The sequence below is a fragment of the Molothrus aeneus genome, chromosome 10 (genome assembly GCF_037042795.1).
Source record: "Molothrus aeneus isolate 106 chromosome 10, BPBGC_Maene_1.0, whole genome shotgun sequence".
Lineage (NCBI taxonomy): Eukaryota > Metazoa > Chordata > Aves > Passeriformes > Icteridae > Molothrus > Molothrus aeneus.
Genome location: NC_089655.1, coordinates 3,921,814 through 3,940,439, shown reverse-complemented (window position 1 = coordinate 3,940,439; position 18,626 = coordinate 3,921,814). Strand labels below are relative to the sequence as shown.

Genomic DNA, 18,626 nt, shown 5'->3' with positions numbered 1-18,626 from the left:
ATACAAACTACAGCCTCTGAAGGTGTCTGCAATGTGAAAAGACATGACCAGCAGATGAAATTGCTGTGGAGATAGTACTTCTTCATCAAGAAACGACAAGAATTCTTTTTAAAAAATTTTCTTCAGTGGATTTAAAAGCTCCCACCAACCAAAATCATAATATTTGTTACAAGAGGTCAGACTCTACCTTGAAATATGAAATGTCAATGCTGCCTAGTGCTTCCTAACTTATGTTAATAAGTTATGTCTCTGCTTTGGCCACTGGTTGTGTAACAGAACCATTCCAATCTATTTATTCACTGATGTCAAACACTGTTCTAGTTTCTAAAAGTAAATATGTTCCCTTAGACCTTCTCTTTAAATACTTGAAATTACCTGGTGTGATCATTTGAGCCTGAACACAGAATGTGTCCAAGGGGATGCCATGCCAGACTCCAGATCATTCCTTCATGGGCCATTTCCATTCCACCAACCTCCTTCTCAACCCTGATGCATTAAAAAAAATAAAAATTAACCATACACAGCTGAATATCTCCTAGAGTTACAACAGAAAACTTCTGCTATCCAGCTGTTCTTCATCCTCTATCCCATATTTTGTCAAATTTAAGCCTCTGTCAATTTTCTACTGGGTGAACTGATTGTTCCCTGTGGTTTTAACAGGCAGCTCAGTAATGGAGGGATTTTTAGTTGTACATTTAAAACCAAAATAACTACAGCACCTCAGAACAAGCTTTAAGAAACTAGGAGTTTCAACCATTCATCACAAAACACATGGCTGGTTTTGTGCAAGCAATTGTATCCTTTAAAGCACATTTCTACAGGAAAACTTATTCCTAAATGAAGCATATTAACAAATTCCTCAGGTACAGAGAAGAAGCATTATCATAAATACTCAGGTTAAATATGGACCCAAAGGGGAAAAGTGGTATTTTATGTTTTGTCTAACAGCTTGCACAGCTGACCAACACCTTTCCAACGTGAAAATGCCACATACCCAACATGCCAGAACAGCAAGGACCCATCAGAGCCTCCACTGGCAAACAGCCCCTCATGAACAGGATGCCAGGCCACAGCTGAAACACACAGCAAGCCACAATCACAAGGTATAATACTAGGATTTCAAATAAATGGAAATCATTTTCATTTTAAATCTAAGCTTAATAATAACAATCTACATGATAAAAAGAATTCTGACCTGTGGCCTCTTTCTTATGCCCCCTGAAGACCTGAAGTTCTTCCTTCAGGTTGCGGATGTCGAAGAGCTTGCAGAGGTGGTCACGAGAAGCTGTCAGCAGCCAGTTGCCATTGAGATTCAGTTTCACCTCCATCACTGTGTTTTTGTGAGCATGTCTGCAAGCAGAGGGAAACAAAAAGATTGTCCTGAAGCTGGTTTCTCAGACACAGATCTAAATGTGTTGTTTGCTAGTCACAAATATTCAGGTTAATAACAGGGCAGTTCAGGCTACTAAAGCAGAACACTGGGGCTTCCTGTGCAAAGGCCCCGTGCTTTGATCCTGGTCTTTTGTACTGCAAAGCAACTGGTAGCACTCACTGAGACAGTATCCACTTACTGTGCATGTTTCTACTGCAGCATAACAAAGTTTTCATCAGCCAGATGAAAAACCTTCTTTGTTTTTCCCTATCTCAGTCTGTATGAGAACTGTGTGGTTAGATTGTCTGTGCAGAAGAACAAAGTAAATTTAAATAACAAATGCTAAAGACTCCATTTTCCAGGTAGAGAGTTGTCCTCATATAACCTCTGGATTTTCTGGCACAGCTAAAGCACCAGCTTCATGTGTATAGCAACTGTGTATGGCTGAAAAGTTGTGAGGAAAAGAGCTAAGGAGGGAACTAAGAAAAAATTATTTTATAAAGTTAGCTTATATTTGAGCAAATCAAAAATCTGTGGGTAAGAACTTACAGTGTGGCAAGGCTCTGGCCAGTCTTTGGATCCCAGAACTTGATGGGCTGTTGGCTATCTTTACTTCCTGAAACAACTAATCCCTTGGTTGGATGCCAGTCAACACATTTCACATCTGCTCCATGGCCTGTTAAGACAAAAATTGTCCATTCTGAGATTTCACAGACACTGAAAAATTACAGGGTGCTCACCTTATAACTAATTTAAAACTGAATGAAAAACATCACAGAGCACAGGTTACAAAACATAAAGTGAATAAAATCCCTGCCAAGTTTTTTAGCTTGCCTTTCTTCCCACTAATCATTGGGAGCACTTTCTCCTCAGATTACACCCTCAAATCAAGCTCACTGGAAAAATCATCTAAGAAGTTTCTGTTTAAATTTGTTCTTTTCTTTAGGCTTTGGCCTTAGACAACTTCACAGTATTTTAAATGTAGCACTGATGAAGCATTTATATGGAGGTGGTGAGGTAAAATGATTGTGTGACACTTCTTTCAGTGAAAAACTGAGGAAATATAAAACAAATACCTATTTGTTCCTATCCTATCAGTACTATCCTTTTGCTGTCCTGTCAGAAAATAAGTAAAGAAATTAAATAATGGATCTGAAAACTAAATTAGTATATGATGAAAAGAAACCTTAAGAGATGTGATCTCTTACCAGTTTACAGGAATTCAGGTTTTTCCAGTGCTTAAGAGTTAGCAAAGAAAAACCCTTGTGATATAATTTCCTTTTGAATTGACTGAACTTGAGAGAGAATCAGTGCTGTTCAGATGAGCTAAAATCCATTAAAAAAAAAACCAAAAAGCCTGTTCCTGCTGCATGACAAAATGAGGTTTCTGAGGTTATCTATAGGAATGAAATAAATAAGAAGCAATAATTTCTTTCTCCAATCTCTCTCCACACCAGCCCACTTCAAGGCAGGGCCAACAGTAATAGTCCATCCCAGAAAATGAGGCAGCATGCAGTAAATGAAGAAAAAAGCAATTTGAGAAAGGAGGGTCTGCCTGCAACATGAAGGCACTGAAGTGATAAATGGCATGGAAGAATGGGAGCACACTCCAGGAAAAACTAAGGATTGCCATCAAGTCAGACAGCTCCCACACAGACTGCTCTGCTACACAGTGGAACACGTAAGTTAAAGCAGCACAAGCTGTCTTAACACACATCTCACTTTGACAAGACATTAAAAATAAGCATCAGCTGAAATTTTCCTGAGGCCACAGAAAAATCAAATTAGAATTGATGCCCTTCTGAGCCCTGAAATCACAAGCCAAAGATTAAAAGGATAAAGGTGGTTACTGTTTATTGAAGGATGCACTTATGGCAAAATGCACATGTGATATAGGGCTATGACACTTTTATAAGCTTAGCAAATTAGCATAATTGACAAGAATCCCCAGTCAAAAGTACAGTTAATGAAGTAATTCCCCCCTTGGTTCAGCCTCCTACTGAAGCCTCCTCTCTTTCTCCTAGCCCCACATTGTTCATGTCTACACACATGGGGAAGCAGAAGAATGGCCTTGGTTCACTGAAGAAGTAAGATTAGAATGGGATTCCAGGAATGTGTCTGTCTAACAAGTGCTGGAAAAGTACTGAATGCTAGCTAAGAAACCATGTAACTATACAATAAGAGTCTGCAGAGCTAGGAATATATGAAAAATATTTTAAAAAGCAAAAATCTTTTGGCATCAGAATAAAGAATATACTTGCATCTTAAAATAGAAGCAAACTCATAACATATAGAGCACACTCTCAAGTGAGTGCAACTTTCCTCCTCTCTGGAAGAAAGGACAGACAGGGAAGAGGTTCCTGACCAAAGAAGAAATGAATCCAGCCTTGGCAAGTATATGGGAACAACTATAAGAGCTGACTGACAATGTAGATGAATGAACATAACTCTTCCCCAGGCACAGCAGGCAGAATTATCTCTGGAATATTTGGGGTTTCAGGGAAGAGCAAGTGCCTCAAGTTGCCAAGACCATCAATGTACTCTGGTGGTCTGGGCTACCAAGAGAGGCCCTCTGAGATGTAGGGTTTCCTTCCTCTCTGGCTTTTCTAATGCAGAAAGAAGTGACAGGCACTGAGTGCATTTGCTATAACTAAATCTCTCAACTAAAACATGAAGCTGAACAAATCTTGCTTCCCAGTGTTTATTTGGAAGAAACAATTCAGCCAGGAGTAAGGGAGAAAGTGCTCCTCCTGCACAGGGGAGGGGAATCCATGCTTGCAGATTTCCAGCTAAGGATGTTCTGTAGGTAGCTGTCATCATGCAGTCCCCCCAGGGAAAGATTTTAATTCAAGTCCCTCATAGAAAAACACCCCATTAAAGTTAATACTTTACTGAACCATATGAAAATGTGTTCAGACTAGAATGCTTGAGTACTATCATAGATATGAAATATACCAAGCCTATCAAAACCATAAAAATCTGCTGCCTGCATGGAGTGACATTGGCACCGTTGCTGTTCCTGACACAAAGACAACTAGCAATGGAAAAGCACAGGAAAACATAGGGCTAATTATGCTTGATGGGAAAGATTGCACCCAGAAAACAAGTGATGCTGGTGAAAGGCCATCTCTGGCTGACAGCTCAGCCTGAGCAAGGCCCTGCCTTAGGCTCTTCTTGAGTTAAGCCAGCCCAAAGACAAATATGTACCCTGAGAAAAAGAAGGTTTAGAATGGGCAATGTTGAACAGAGCAATTGAAGCACCCACCCTTTCCAAGCCTTCAGAAGGGAGAGGCAGTGACAGACAGCACAGGCTGACAGAGCTGAGAGGCAGGAGAAGACCCCGGGACACTCAGAACTTGTAACCAGAGCAGAAAAACCATTGGTTTATCAAAACATATCAAAAGGCTTTTGGCTATCAGCACATGAATACTGTCCATGGGGATCAGAACTTATAATATTTAAAACCATAACTGTTATAATCTTTGTATGATTAAACAGGTAATTTCTGTTTAAAACTGGCATTTCCTGCAGAGAGCATTCTTTCAACCAGTGCACTCTGGATTATGGCAGCAGAGGAGAAAGCTGGGAGCCTCCTGTGTAATCAAACCAGTGATGGATCCTGCCCTCAACAGAGCCTGTCAGCCCCAGCTCTGCAGAAATGGGACCATCACACTTTTAGCTTCAGCTTCCCAATGCAATGAAGCTTTCTCAAGAGAAAATAAAATCTTTCCCGACAACAATTATGCTTTAAATACACTATTCTCAAGGGATGAACTAACTCAGAACATTTACATAAACAAAATAACTGAATAGCATCATCTAATCAGACCTTTCTTAATTTCTTTTTATATTGAAGCAACTGACGTTGTATATTGCTTTTCCTTCTTTCTGCTGAGAGATGGGCACACTATTATCTGTAATGAGACACACGATGCAGAAAATACATTTAAAATAACATTCCAGAGAAAAAGCCACCTCACAGATTTTATTTCACAGTTGTTTTCAGTTCTTAGTGTTGGGAATCAGCCTCTCCTCCTCTGGTACAAAACCTCCTTGTCCCCAGACACCAGGCTCAGAAAACCTTAATTCATGCAAATCTCTGCAGTTTACATTCCCTGTTTGCTGGCAAAGCTTTTGCTCAACAGTCACACACAAATATCTGCCTCTCTGCTCAGAGCTGCAGGGTGAGAATTCTTCTCTGAACAATTCCTTCTCCTTTGCATGGACCTTATTATCAACTCCCTGTCTTGTAGGGACACTTTAAGGATAAATGAATTGAAATGTGTGAATTGTGTAGGAGTTGTGGCCATAGAAATCCCACAAACCAACCAACATGAAAGACTGAAGGCAAAGATTTTTGAGAAACTCAAGTAATTTAAAATCATGAGTGAAAGTCTGAGCATAAACCTATATACAAACACTTGTTGGTTTTACTTACTACAACTTTTTCCAACCATTTAAAAAATTTGCAGAAAAACAAAGGCAGGCAAATGTAGCACCTTTGAAAAGCTTAAAACCAAAAGTAGTTCCCCAGTATTACCTTTCACATGCATAATAAATGCTTTGAGTGCCCTTAGTCACAATCTTCTTAATTAAAATACTGATTGTTAGTACTTCCAGCCAATTTCTTTGAAGGGTTGTTCTTTAAAAGACACTGAACAGGAATCCTGGCTAGTGAATAATAAGATTATATATAAAGGTATTTGATAAATCAAGTATGTCAGAAGTCTGAAAAGTACACATATTATAAGGATATGATTCTTTTCCCTCCTCACACTAATTTTTGCATTTATGACTTTCTGAACATAGCTTACCATGTAAAAAAGCTGGTTTGAATCACTGTCTTTATATTACAGTCTATAAAATATCCACATATTTTATAATGCAACTGTGTATAGCAGTTATAGATAGATCAGGTTTATTGCTGTAGCTTAACTTTATTGTTTTATATTCCTTCCCCATGGGACGTGCCCAATTCTGAAAGCACATCAATTCAAAGAGAATTTTATAGATGATATTGGAAAACTTCTAGATCCTTCTCAGCAATTATGTGAATGTAGACACACACACTAAGATGCCAGTCTTAAGGCATCTTCATATTTTAACACTCACATTCCAAAGAAAATGGGTATTTATAACTTTTTATATTTTAAAGAATTAACCATCATTTAATTGCAATGATACTGTTTGTCACTTAGAATTCAATTTGTTTGGATATTTTTTTAATTCTGTTCTAAATGGAGAGTAAACAGAGTTGTGTATCCCCCACCCAGCCTGGTTAGATCAGTTTTTTGTCACCACACACTGACATTGACCTTCCTGTTCTCTGTGTCCCCAGAACAACATCACACCTCTCTGAGGGCAGGGCCTTGGCACAGGATTATCTCCAAGGGATCTGCAAAGAAGTCCTCCAAAAAATGAACCAAACAAATGTTTTGGAGTCTGCCTATAGCCTCTAACATTAACTTAAAAAAAGCCAAACCAGAAAAAATTAATTTGATTAGAATATCAAATAATTTGATGCCTCACAGTGACATTTTATGTCAAAGTAACTATTGGACAGCATTAGGTCTTAAAAAAACCAAGCTAAGGTTCTCCACCCTTAAAAAAAAAAAAAAGAGGGCAAGGAAGAAGGGACAGAAAAAGAGACCTGCAAGTCCAAGATAATGGGAACAATGTTAGCAGAAAGGAATTCTACGTTTTCTACATAATTCTATTAGAATTTACTATTTGCTTCCAGCCTATTATGCAAATTAGATTATTCTGCCATTATTCTGTTCCATTTTTATGAAAGGCTTTTTTGAAATGTCATGGGGCAGTCATCCACTCCCCAGAAATCCCCTGTTCCATGCACAGCTCACTGAGGAACTCAATTCCCCACACCTAAAATAACTGGGCACTGTTCTGGTCCCACTGACCAGCTCAGCAGTAAGGACAGTTTTATATTTAATTTCAGTAATTTAGTGCTCTTTGTCCTATCAAGTTAAGTGAACTGTCCTCACCCAAGAGGTGTGCTGGGAGCTCCTGCGCTTCCTCTTCTGCACTCCAAGAATGAATACCACAGAAATCCTCCCCTACAGATACACAGCCAGCTTGTGCTTTTTAGCATCATGTGGGAGGTTGTGCATAAAAAATTAAAGAAAAAGTTCCTTTCAGTCTTCACTGGATTAAGAATAATGCCTTCCATCCTACTTTCAGACTTCTGTACCACAAACACAAGTTTTGCTGTCCTTTGTTTGCTCAGTCTAGCTCTCTTCTAGTTTATTAATCTTGTTATCTAGAGCAACAGCAGAGAGATTGCTGAGAAGTTTTAATCAACCTACAGGGGATCTCTTCCAGATCCTTAGTATTCCACTAATTCAGCAACAGAAAGGGACATAATTCATATTTGTTTAAAAATTTATGAATAATTTTCTTTTTTTACACTTCTATAATCGTAATTTCTTCCCAGACAGAAGCTCTTGTAACAGGACAGTTTATCATCTGTGAAATCAGGAGGTTAAGAAACAATACTAATCACAAAACACTAATGAAACAGGTGTGGGTAAACATTACTTTCCCCAAGATCAGCCAGAATAGGTAATCAGTGTTTCCATAAATGAGTTTAGAGTTTGTATGTGCTCATCCCAAACTTAAACCAATCAGTGAACAGTTTGAATTCTACAAAACCCTCATGAACTGGCAAAACAATTTAAATTTAATGCTGATTGTGTGTTTGCACAGCTTGGTAATGGTAAATGCACTGCAAGAATAACGAATTAAAGTTGTTACATATGTAATTAGCAGTAAAGTGAATTCTTTACACCTGTGGAAATTCAATGACAGTATCTTCTGCAAGGGCTTGCTTATAGCAAGGGGAAGAAAGGCAGCTGAGTTCCAGTGGATCTGGGAACTGGTCACGAAGGGTTAAGCTTTTAGGTACCCACATGTTCAACTTAGAGGGATTGTTTGAATTCTTCAATTCACTGAGGCTGAGCAACTCCCAAAGCTGAAAGGATTTCTTTTGACCAGAACCAACAATCACAGAGCTGAAGATGCTTGCTAGTTTAGGTCTGTGGTGGCAGGTCCATGTTTTTTAATCATTGACTATGTTCATGCTAGAGTTTACAAAAACCCTAAAGATACCTCTCCTTTTAGACATATTTTCTTTTTCCTAATTCCTGAAGTTATTTTTGGGCTTTATCACTACCTACACCTACTCAGGTTATTTGTGCTGTAAAACATATCAGGACAAAACAAGTCTGACTGAGACCAGTATCTGTACAACATTAAAAGCTGTTTAACATTCTCTTTGTGAGAACAACAATAACAAAAAAAAAAAATCAATTAAATATGCATGGTTCACAATTTCTAATCATAAGACACAGTTAAGTCATATCTAGACTGACCACAGATAATTATCAACACTAAGTTATTTTAGTATGTAAAAATATTACTAAAATGTCACTAGTTTTGCTTAATTAGCATCCAGATATTTTAACTTAGCACCAATTTTATGCACTTAATCCCCTATTTATATCATCAAGAGCATCTCTGTGGTGGAGATCACCTATGTGATAATGCTTTAGATGCAGGACAATGTTTTAGTGCAATACAGCAGTCATTATTTCTACTTAAAAAGTCACTACTGATCTTAAAAATAAAATTAGAAAGCTCAGAGCTAGCTCAGAAGAAATGACAGGGGAAAAAAAGGGCAGAAAGTGTCCAAAGAGAAGATATACCACATTAAAACTTCCAACACCTACTTATTCCAAATAGAAATGAGAGTGCTTAGCAGTAATGCAGCTGAATTCAAGGACCAAGACAGGTTTTCCTCACAGTTAAATTATTTATGAAATGCAGACTGGATTCTACTTTGCACTCAGGCACAGTTATCTACTAAAATTCTTATTGTTATCTACTAAAATTCTCATTGCTATTTAGGATTTCTTTGCATGTACTTATCAGAGAATTAAAAGGAAGTTTTTTTAATTGCAAAAGGTGGAACCAAATTTTTTTTTGCTGTTTACATTACCTGTAAAGTAGCTGGGACTAGATGTTCTTTTCTGTTAAAAAATTAGCCAGCCTACTTTGAAAGCAGCAACACACTTGCTTTTCATTGACAGAAAATATTTATTTACAAGGGCATTTACATTTAATGATAAGAAAAATATCGTACAAGAAACATTAAAAAATGAACAGCAATTTTAAGAAAATCTCTCATGCTTCACAACATCAACATCTGGCAGGAGCCAAACCCCCACTCCCTCAGAAGAGTGTCCCAGAGTTTTCTACTGCTTGTTTTCTGGCCCCTTCCTTAGAGTCCCTGCACTGGATCTGACAAAGGCTGCACTGCCCCTAAGGAGTGCTGAGAGTCTGGAGCCCCAGGCAGGACTGAGCTCATCCACACAGCAAGGGGAGAACAGGAGAGAACAGAACAGGGCGGGTTCAGCTGTGCCCAAGAGTGGAACAACACTGGTCCTTCAAGGGCAGAAACGGCATCAACTTAACAGATGAGAAATTCCATTGTTTTGTCAGTCATGAGTCTGCAGTTTTGATTGCTTTGTGGCCCCATAATTGGGTACAGAATCAAATTGCTGAGCAGTATTGTTTTGTAAAAATAGACCAAAATATTTTCTGCATGAAAATGTTCCCAGTCAAGTCCTCCAAAAATGAACCAAACAAGTGTTTTGGAGTCTGGCCAGAGCCTGTACCATCAACTAAAAAAAGCCAAATCAGAAAAAAATTGATAAGAATATCAAATAATTTGAAGCCTCACAGTGACAGCTTATTTCAAAGTAACTACTGAACAATCAGAACACACACTTGTATTTCATGAATCAAGAACGAAGTGAGGCAGGAGTTAAAAACTGGTGCCTGAAGCTTTCAGGAACTGATGGGATTTTAAGATGAACAGAACCTAGAGTAGCTTCAGTGGGGTTTTCCAAACACATAAGAAACTAGTTCTGGGCACTAATTCTTGAAAATGATAACTTGGTGTGGTTACCTCCTGCCAACAGGGAGTCACAATCCCCACCTTTCCACCAGCACTCTTCTGCCCAGCCCTTGCCTGTTACACCCGTGTCACAAAAAGTTTGTGACACTTTGTGACACCTAAAGTTTGACAGATTTACTGAAACTACAGTAAGTAATGCAAAGAAGGAATGCCAAAACCACAGTATGAATTTAGATGTATTTTGAAATTAACTTGGAGCTAATAAAGGAACTTTGGTGCATCCCAAAATTCAGACTGGCAATTTAGGTAACAGAGGGGGAAAGGAAGGAAATCAGGGCAGACACTGCAGAATTTAGTACCTCCTTGCCTCTAGCTCTCTGCTTTGACCAAAATTTTGGTCAAGGTTCTAAGTGGTAAAATCAGAATAAGCTCCCAGCTCTGGGAAGAGAACAAAGACTTCCAGAAAATCGAAGAGTAACCATTAGAATTAATTTCCAGTAATTATTTCCTTTAACATCCTGCTGGATACTCATTTGAGTTCTGCTGGTGATTATGGCTGTTGCAAGAGAAAAGAACAGCCCAAATACCTAATTTAGAGGTTAATTCAAGTTTCAAAGAAACCCCTGTGTGGGTTTCTTTATGACCAGAGAATTCTCTCAGCAAGATGTAAAAAACTAAAAAAAGTATTTGTAGATCTCAATAAAAGAAGTTACAAGAAATCTTCTGCTTTGATGTAACTCAATATACCCTTACTGCCAAATGAACCCAGAATATTTTAATAAAAACACCCAATACAGAAGGACTACCAAGATCTTTCAGTTAACTTGATATTCTTTAACTGGAAGAATTTTTTCATGGTTAAGATGACAGGGCAGCCTCCTACCTTTTTAACATCCCTTTGAGAGAAGAACTATCACCTGTCAGTCAAGTCAATGACTTTTAAAGCAGCCATGATCACCAGATGAGCACTTGTCCAGACAGGTGCTCACTTTAAGGGCCAGCACTTCTACAGAAATGCTGTTTTTCTTCTTGCTGGCCAAAAAAATACATGTAAGCTATTTCTGACAGTCAGCTTACCATTACAAAATATTTCATAATTATGAGCCCACTATAATGGCAAGCTGGGAAGCTGGGAAAACTATTTTCTTTGGTTGGAGAGCAAAAAGTGCATGACTGCCAATACTCCCAGTATTAATAAACAGCAGCAGGCCTGGGGTGAGGTGAGAGGGCAGACAGAAAGGTTATTATATAGACTGCAGGAAAAGAATTGTGTCAGTCAATAATCCAATTAGCAAGTGTAAAAGAGCCAGGAAGGGATACGAAGACAGAGCCATTCAATTTGCTCTGTGCATTTTGCAATGCCACCAAGGCTGAGCAAAGGGGGAACAGCAGGTGCACTGCAATAAACTGCTGGCAGAAAGCAGAGCACTGAGTTACAAAGCACTGCTCTTCCTGAGCAGACAGAATTCTCAGCTCAAGCAAAAAGGGCCAATCTTCAAGCAACTGAAATACAAAAGGGCTGAAAAATGACAGGGACACAACCCCACCTAATGAACAGAGTACCATGAACAGAAACAGAAAAAATTCTGGCATGTAATTATCATATGTAATATCCCACTACTATATGGGTATGTTTAATTTAGTTGTGATTTGGGGCTAATGAGAAAAAACACAGCAAAATTTAAAAGAAATAACCATCTCAGTGAAAAAGTGTAATTGAAATGCAGGAGACAAACAATGATTTGAATAATGTTGCAGACACCTAAGAGAGAGAAACCCTTCATTTGAAATTTTAAGCAGCAGAGATGAGGTCAGGCAAGAGACAGAAGAAGGAATGTTTTCTGTCTTACTTTAAATTTCTGCACCATCAGTGATCTCATTTCCTCTTATTTTCCTGACTTTCCTGTATCACCACTGCACTCCCAGTCCTCTCTTTCTTGCCACCTACTAATTCTGAAATTTAAGAAAATCTTTCCCTCTTTTACATTTAAAAATAACACTGCAGTTCCTAAGTAGAGAAATACAAATATCTTTTAATTCTAAATAGAGGTCCCTTATTAAACAACTGTTTTGCAGTGTTGCTGTACAAGTATTTATGAAGCTAAAATTCTGTGCATCCCTATGTATAATTTTAAATTTTACAAGCACATGAATGGATCTGAAACAAAGTTCTTCACATGTGACTGAACAGAGAGACAGGGAAAAAGGTGATGTTCAAAACTTACCAGGGATTTTGTGCAATAAAACCTAACAAAGAAAGGGAGAGATGTCAACAGGAAGAAATGGGATAAAACAACCAAATAATACTTAAGTAACTCAGATATATCAAAACCAGGGGGGAAAGATATGGAGAACATGTAAAGATAACATATATGGGCATGAGAAGAAAGGCAAAGGGGTTATCACCAGTTTAAGTGGGTTTCCAAACAATTTGTGGAAAATCCTGTCCTCAGATTCCTTTACTAACATCACACAGAGATGTGAACAAAACAAGAGAGATGCAATTTTTAAAGTTAAAGCAGGGGAAAATATTGCTGCTATTACTTCTTAGTGTAAAAAAAATATATATATATAGGTGTGACACAGTTTCCTATGACAACGTATCAGAGAATGTTCTTCCAAGAGCAGAACAGAGGAGACGGGAATCAAACACATCCCACCACACCAGGCTATGGAGAGACTAAATACTTCCAACCCTTCTGGGCTTCTGCAAGTCATTAGCAGTTAGAGGTTTTCACTGATTTTTTCACTGCTGGCCTCAAAGGAGTGAAAACATCAGCCAAGACAAGAATATTGTTCCCCTCTGTGATGCAGGTTGTAACTGAATTTGTATTTGAGTCAACAGGGACATGTACTCAGCAGCATGTTACAAATTCCCAAAGTAAGAAAAAGAAATTATGCAGAATTTGACAGGAAATAATCCTAAAAGCCTACTGAAACTGTAACTGCAGTGTTATGTTCTCATGAAGTAATCAGAGCTTCCACAGGAAAAAATGTTGATTAGGACAGGAAAATTACTCCTCAGAAGCAGAAAAATCTTCAATTTCAGTGCTACACCAACAGCTCCTGGCTGTTATTGCACACCCCTCCATGTTAGCACCAGATATATTGTCTAATATTTCAAAATGAAAATTTTTCAAATACTTAAATAGAAACTTTGTTAGTCAAAAATCTTACAGGAAAAATAAGTTAGTCTGAAGTACTTTATGAACTAAAGCTATTGTAGAGCTTTAAAAAAAACTTTTAAAAAATTAATAAAAATGTTATAAAAATTTCTAAACAATACATAGAGCCAAAATTCTAGAAAACACTTAAAAAGTCATGTGACATGGCTAAAAGAACAGCCAAGACAGAGAATGTGCATCTATTTGTAAGTGAACATAGAACAAAAAAAGAAGTTTGACCATCTCTTCAGCAACACTGAGAAAAAAGAAACTTTTCAGTTTTTCTGAAACAATGATCTTTCCTGCAGAATTTTAACTCAGTCTTCTTTGATTTGGGATGAGCATCACAGGAGGAATATTAATACCAGAGATTTTAATTATCACCATTCTGGAAATACAAGTTGAAAATGTTAACAAATTATCTATGGGGCTTTTTTTGCCTGGATTTTGGAGCATTTATTACACAAAACCAGCACCACAAAAGATACCTGCTAAACTTCAAATCATCTGCAACTGTATAAAAAATGTGGCTCAAACCACCAAAAGAAAACATCAACTATACGATAAATTTTAAATTAAAGGCAAAAAAGAAAAGTTGTTTTCTGGGATGATGTGGCTCAGAAAGAAGCTTTTTCCTAAGGAATCTTTAGATTTCTCTCAGTGCTTTCTGTAGCAGCTTTTAAAAAATTTCATCTTAGATACACCAAAAGGAAGAAAATACAAAATATCTTTCCAGTCTCAGAAATGTACAAAGCAGTTCCCATAACCACAATGGACTGGAGCCATATATGAAGCTCCAGAGACAGGAGACAGCTAAAAAGCAAGTGCTCTTGGGAAGATGGGAAATATGGAAAATAAGAGGCAGAAGGAAGGAAGTAGGTTAAGCACAAAAATAATGAGGGGGAGGTCATGGCCAGGATGAGGCTGCTCCCCTGGCCTGGAAGGGAACTGATCTGTGCTCCTCAAATAAAACACCTTTTACAGTGCTGTGTGTGAGGAGTGTAGCTAGCTGAGGAATGTGAAAATGCAGGATTTATCTTCTAGGAAGCTGGACTTTAGAAATCTTCTGTAAAATAAAATTACTGATTAAGTGAATCAGTGCTGTGGGGGAGGCAGGGAAAAAGTCACCTCTTCACTTGCACAGATAAATTTCCATACATAGTGTCATAAGCACAGACCAAAGAAAGATGACTGTCATGAGAGAAGATGGTATCATTTCTGTTTAAGAAGGACTAGGCAAGAGCATGGCATTGCTACTGAAGTAATCCACTGAAGAAACTGAAAAAAACCAAATATATTTGTTGGCCAAAGGATGCAAGTGCTGCCAAATTTACATTTTGATTTTCTTTATATTTCTGTAAACACAGCAATGCTGTATTGGGGAGTAAAGTGCATTTTTAAAAAGTTAACCCCCCCCCCAAAAAAAACCAGCCAAAAAAAAAAAAAAAAAAGAAGCTTTAACAGGTATAATCCCATGTCAGCAGTTTATTTTCAGTGCAAATAAAATACAGTTCTTGTTTTAGTACAGAGAATACACCTCAATTAGGCTGGTCTGGTTTTGGAATACCCACTCCCATGTGAATATCTGGGGAGCAGCTGCAAGCAGCACTGCACTGGGGACAGGGCAGCAGGCTGGGAACAGCTGACCCTACAAACAGCAGCTCCCTGTGCTGGGCCTGGGCTGGCAGCAGCAGCAGAGCCCTGATGGCCCTGAGACAGCACCCCCTGTGCCCCTGGAGCCCTGCACTCACCAGAAAGCCCTGGGGATGAGCTCTGCAGCCTGCGTGCCACACATCCATGGCAGAGCAGCAGGAAATATTCCTGCATCATGTACAAAGGAGTTAACCTTCCCAGAAGGGTTTGGTATTTAAAACTTATAGAGCCTGATCATCTATCAAGTGGTTTTAGGAAGGCTTTGCTGCTCTTCTGTGAATTAAACTTTTATTATTTTTTTCTTAAGGGGGATAGATTTTCAGAATTATTAGTGCAATTTATCATTTTTCACTAGCAGGTACTTTGTTCAGGCTGACTGGAACTAGAATTAGGACAAAACATCTGGTGAGCAGATCACATCACCTGAAGCAGCTGGGTGACCATTCCCAGCCCTGTAGATGTCCAGCCCACAGTAACTGCAATCCAAGAGCCATGGACAGCAACAAACTGAAAAATTAATTATCTCCTCACCCCTAAGCTCGAGTTCCTCCTGTGCAAGGACTGCAAGGAGTAGATACATCAGGAAAAACATTCTGATATACTCTTCATGTCTATTAAATGCAACATTAATTTCTAAGCTTTTTGTCACTTTATGTCAAAATAAATTCTAATTTAAATTCCCCACACTGTTCCCTTTCATATACCAGTAATGAACTATGCTTGTTAGTTATTTGTGATAATTGCTGCTGCTAAGTATTTCTCAGAAAAATTGCCTCATACCTATTCCTTACTTGCAAAATAAGTTGAAGTAAACTTACTTACCAAGTAAATTATTCCATCTTACAAAAAAAGTTTAAAAAGAACTTCTTCAAATACCAACATTCTGTTGGAACAAGTCATTAATTTGGTAACTAAATATTGTGCAATGGGTTAAAAACAACTTGTGGAATACCCAGTAAGTCACTTCTGTGGAATAAATCCCCATGACTCAAACCTTCCTTAAATTCCAGTGAATTACTGTGATTTGCTACACTTGTGGAAGGGATGATAGCTGAGATGACAGTTGTGCAGGAAATAATGCAGTTCAACCACTGCAGATGAATTGCCAGTATTTCTAGCCAGGCTTACTGGGAACAGACATCTTTGTGGTGAAACTGCAGATTGAAACACCCACACTAAGTGCTCTCAGGGACAAAGACTGGATAATCCTTGATGAATTCTGTGATGCAGGGAACAGAAAATGGCAGGGGAGAGCATCAGGCAGCGTGTGCAAAGCCTGGGAGCGAGCAGCACGGCTTTTCCAGCCAGGAAGGGGTGGCTGCATCCCTCCAAACATGCCTGGCACAGTGCACCTGCTATTTAAAGCTCCAGTTTTATGTGACCACAGGAATTCTAAATCAATACAAGCACAAAAATTCCTGATTGTATTTTTAGGAAAGCCCTGTTCAAAAATTGCAAATGCAATCGGTACTACAGAAATGACACCTCCAACATGCTCGTGTAGGTGACTGGAATGAGCTTTTCTTCCTCCGTTCCTTTAGGAGCAAGGGATATTCCTGACAAACTAGTAGTGTGAAACAAAGAACCTACCTTTGCCCAAAGAATAATTGCAGAGTAATTAAATGTAATTAAAAAGCTGCCTAGTTGAATTTAGCTTTTTACATTTGCAATTGTAACACCACGTGCTCACTTGTAAGGCTCTGGAGAACAAGGGACTTCCCAAAAGGAGAATGGCAATCAAGAGTAATCCATATTCATCAATATTATCAATATTCCTAAGGGCTACATTTAGCAAAGCAGCCAAGAGAATAATGCTTTTGTATGGCTAAACAGAAAAAAACTTTTACAGTCATTTTAAGTAGGCGAGTCCCTGCTAGGGAAGCAACAAGGAATTGTTGCTTGAAGATTTAAGGGCATAAAGCAACATCTGCAGGGAAAATGCATCTTATTATCCAACTGCATCAGCTGACCTAAAATAAGCAAAGGGGTTATCACCCCTGTATCCTTTCTGTATCCCTTCTGTAAGAAGGGCTGGTCTAGCCTTTAAAAAAAAATCAAAACCAAACAACAAAACCCTACTCTTTCCTCTCAGTGTATCAGCTGGTCAAATTAAAACCACTATTTCTGCCTATGAATTATGCATGGGTAAGAAGAACAGAAGGCAGACAAAGAAAAGCAGATTCTTCTTGACCAGGCACAAACAGCAAGCAGTAACACCCATCATTCTATCAAGCTACAGACTCAGTAAATCCTTAGAAAACAGAGATATCTTGCCAACAACTGGAAGTACCTAAGCTGTACAGAAATAAGCTTTAGAGCTGTCCAGATTGTATTTCCCATGTGCAACTGTACCTTGTTCTCTAATAATTACAATTCAAATGGGAGAATTTTGACTGCAAGTTTTTAAATGTGTGGTTACTCCTTTCTAGACTCAGTTGTAGTAAAAACACCAAGACAAATTTGGCCTGCACTTTCCATGTTTTAAGACAAAACAACTTCTAATTTTTTTTTTAATTTTAAGATAACTGCAGTCTCAAAATAATATTTAGTAATGTGCAGTCTTCTGTTAAAATGCTTAAACTCAGAAATGAAATAATTTTGGTTTAGACATTACAGTCAAGACCTGGAAGAGGTGTGAGAATGAACAGTGAAATATATACTCTGTAAACCAGCTATTGAAAGAAAAAGAAGAAAAAAGATAGGTAACACTCATTTCACCTGGATGTAAAGGCTCATTTTTGTAACAACAGCAGGGCTACCTAGGGAGTCTCTGGAGAAGCTGGGAATGTGATTTACAGAAATGCAGCTTCAGGAGCACTAATGCACACAGACTAATCTGGGCTGCTCTGGTCCAGGGAGTAAAGCACCTACCTAAATCACTTTTTTCTTCTTATTTTTTCTTTTAAAGCAAACACTTTCAATTTAATTGTGCATGGATTTTACACCTTTACAACACAACCTGCAAAGTCTTTTTCAAGACTGCATAATTTTGACACATAAAAAAAAGGAGCAAACAAGTATTAAGGTGATAAAATGTGCCACTGGGACCATTACAGATGTTTATATAAAAATTATATATGCAAATGTAACAGTTCTATATATTTAGTGCATATATATATATAAATAGGTAATGGTTTACCTCACTGACTACATCAGCAGAAGCTTTAAAGATGCTGACAGCACACAATCACACCTTCCATCTTATTTACAACAAGGTTTTAATGCTTGTAGGACACAGGAAGTTCTGAAACTTCAGTGATGATTACTCTAACATACTGTTAGTTCCTAGGGAATGATGAAACATTTAGCATCTCTAAAAAAAAAAAGGACCCACTAAACACGAATCCTTTCCAATCCACACAATGTGCATTTCCTCAAGGATGTTAAAAGCTGCCAGAAAAAAATGTTGATTATTTTCAAGATCAGTTCCTTATGTCACATATGGACAGCTGAATCCTACATCAGTAGGATTTTTGCTGGCTTTGGCAAAACAGGGGAATTC

The 18,626-nt window shown here is 38.2% G+C and overlaps 1 protein-coding gene across 3 annotated transcripts in view; it reads right to left on the bottom strand.

The window, feature by feature from the left end:
- WDR33 (WD repeat domain 33) overlaps positions 1-18,626 on the bottom strand; it is a 71,343-nt gene that overhangs the window by 16,286 nt on the left and 36,431 nt on the right. The window contains exons 8-11 of one of the 3 annotated variants that reach the window (XM_066556474.1): positions 1,922-2,048; positions 1,196-1,350; positions 995-1,073; positions 376-486 (exon numbers count right to left, since the gene is read on the bottom strand). In XM_066556474.1, the coding sequence (XP_066412571.1) occupies positions 376-486; positions 995-1,073; positions 1,196-1,350; positions 1,922-2,048 (472 nt within the window). Of the gene's footprint in view, positions 1-375; positions 487-994; positions 1,074-1,195; positions 1,351-1,921; positions 2,049-9,464; positions 10,072-12,532; positions 12,555-18,626 lie in introns of those variants that run through there. The other 2 variants (XM_066556473.1, XM_066556470.1) reach the window with 2 other exon arrangements.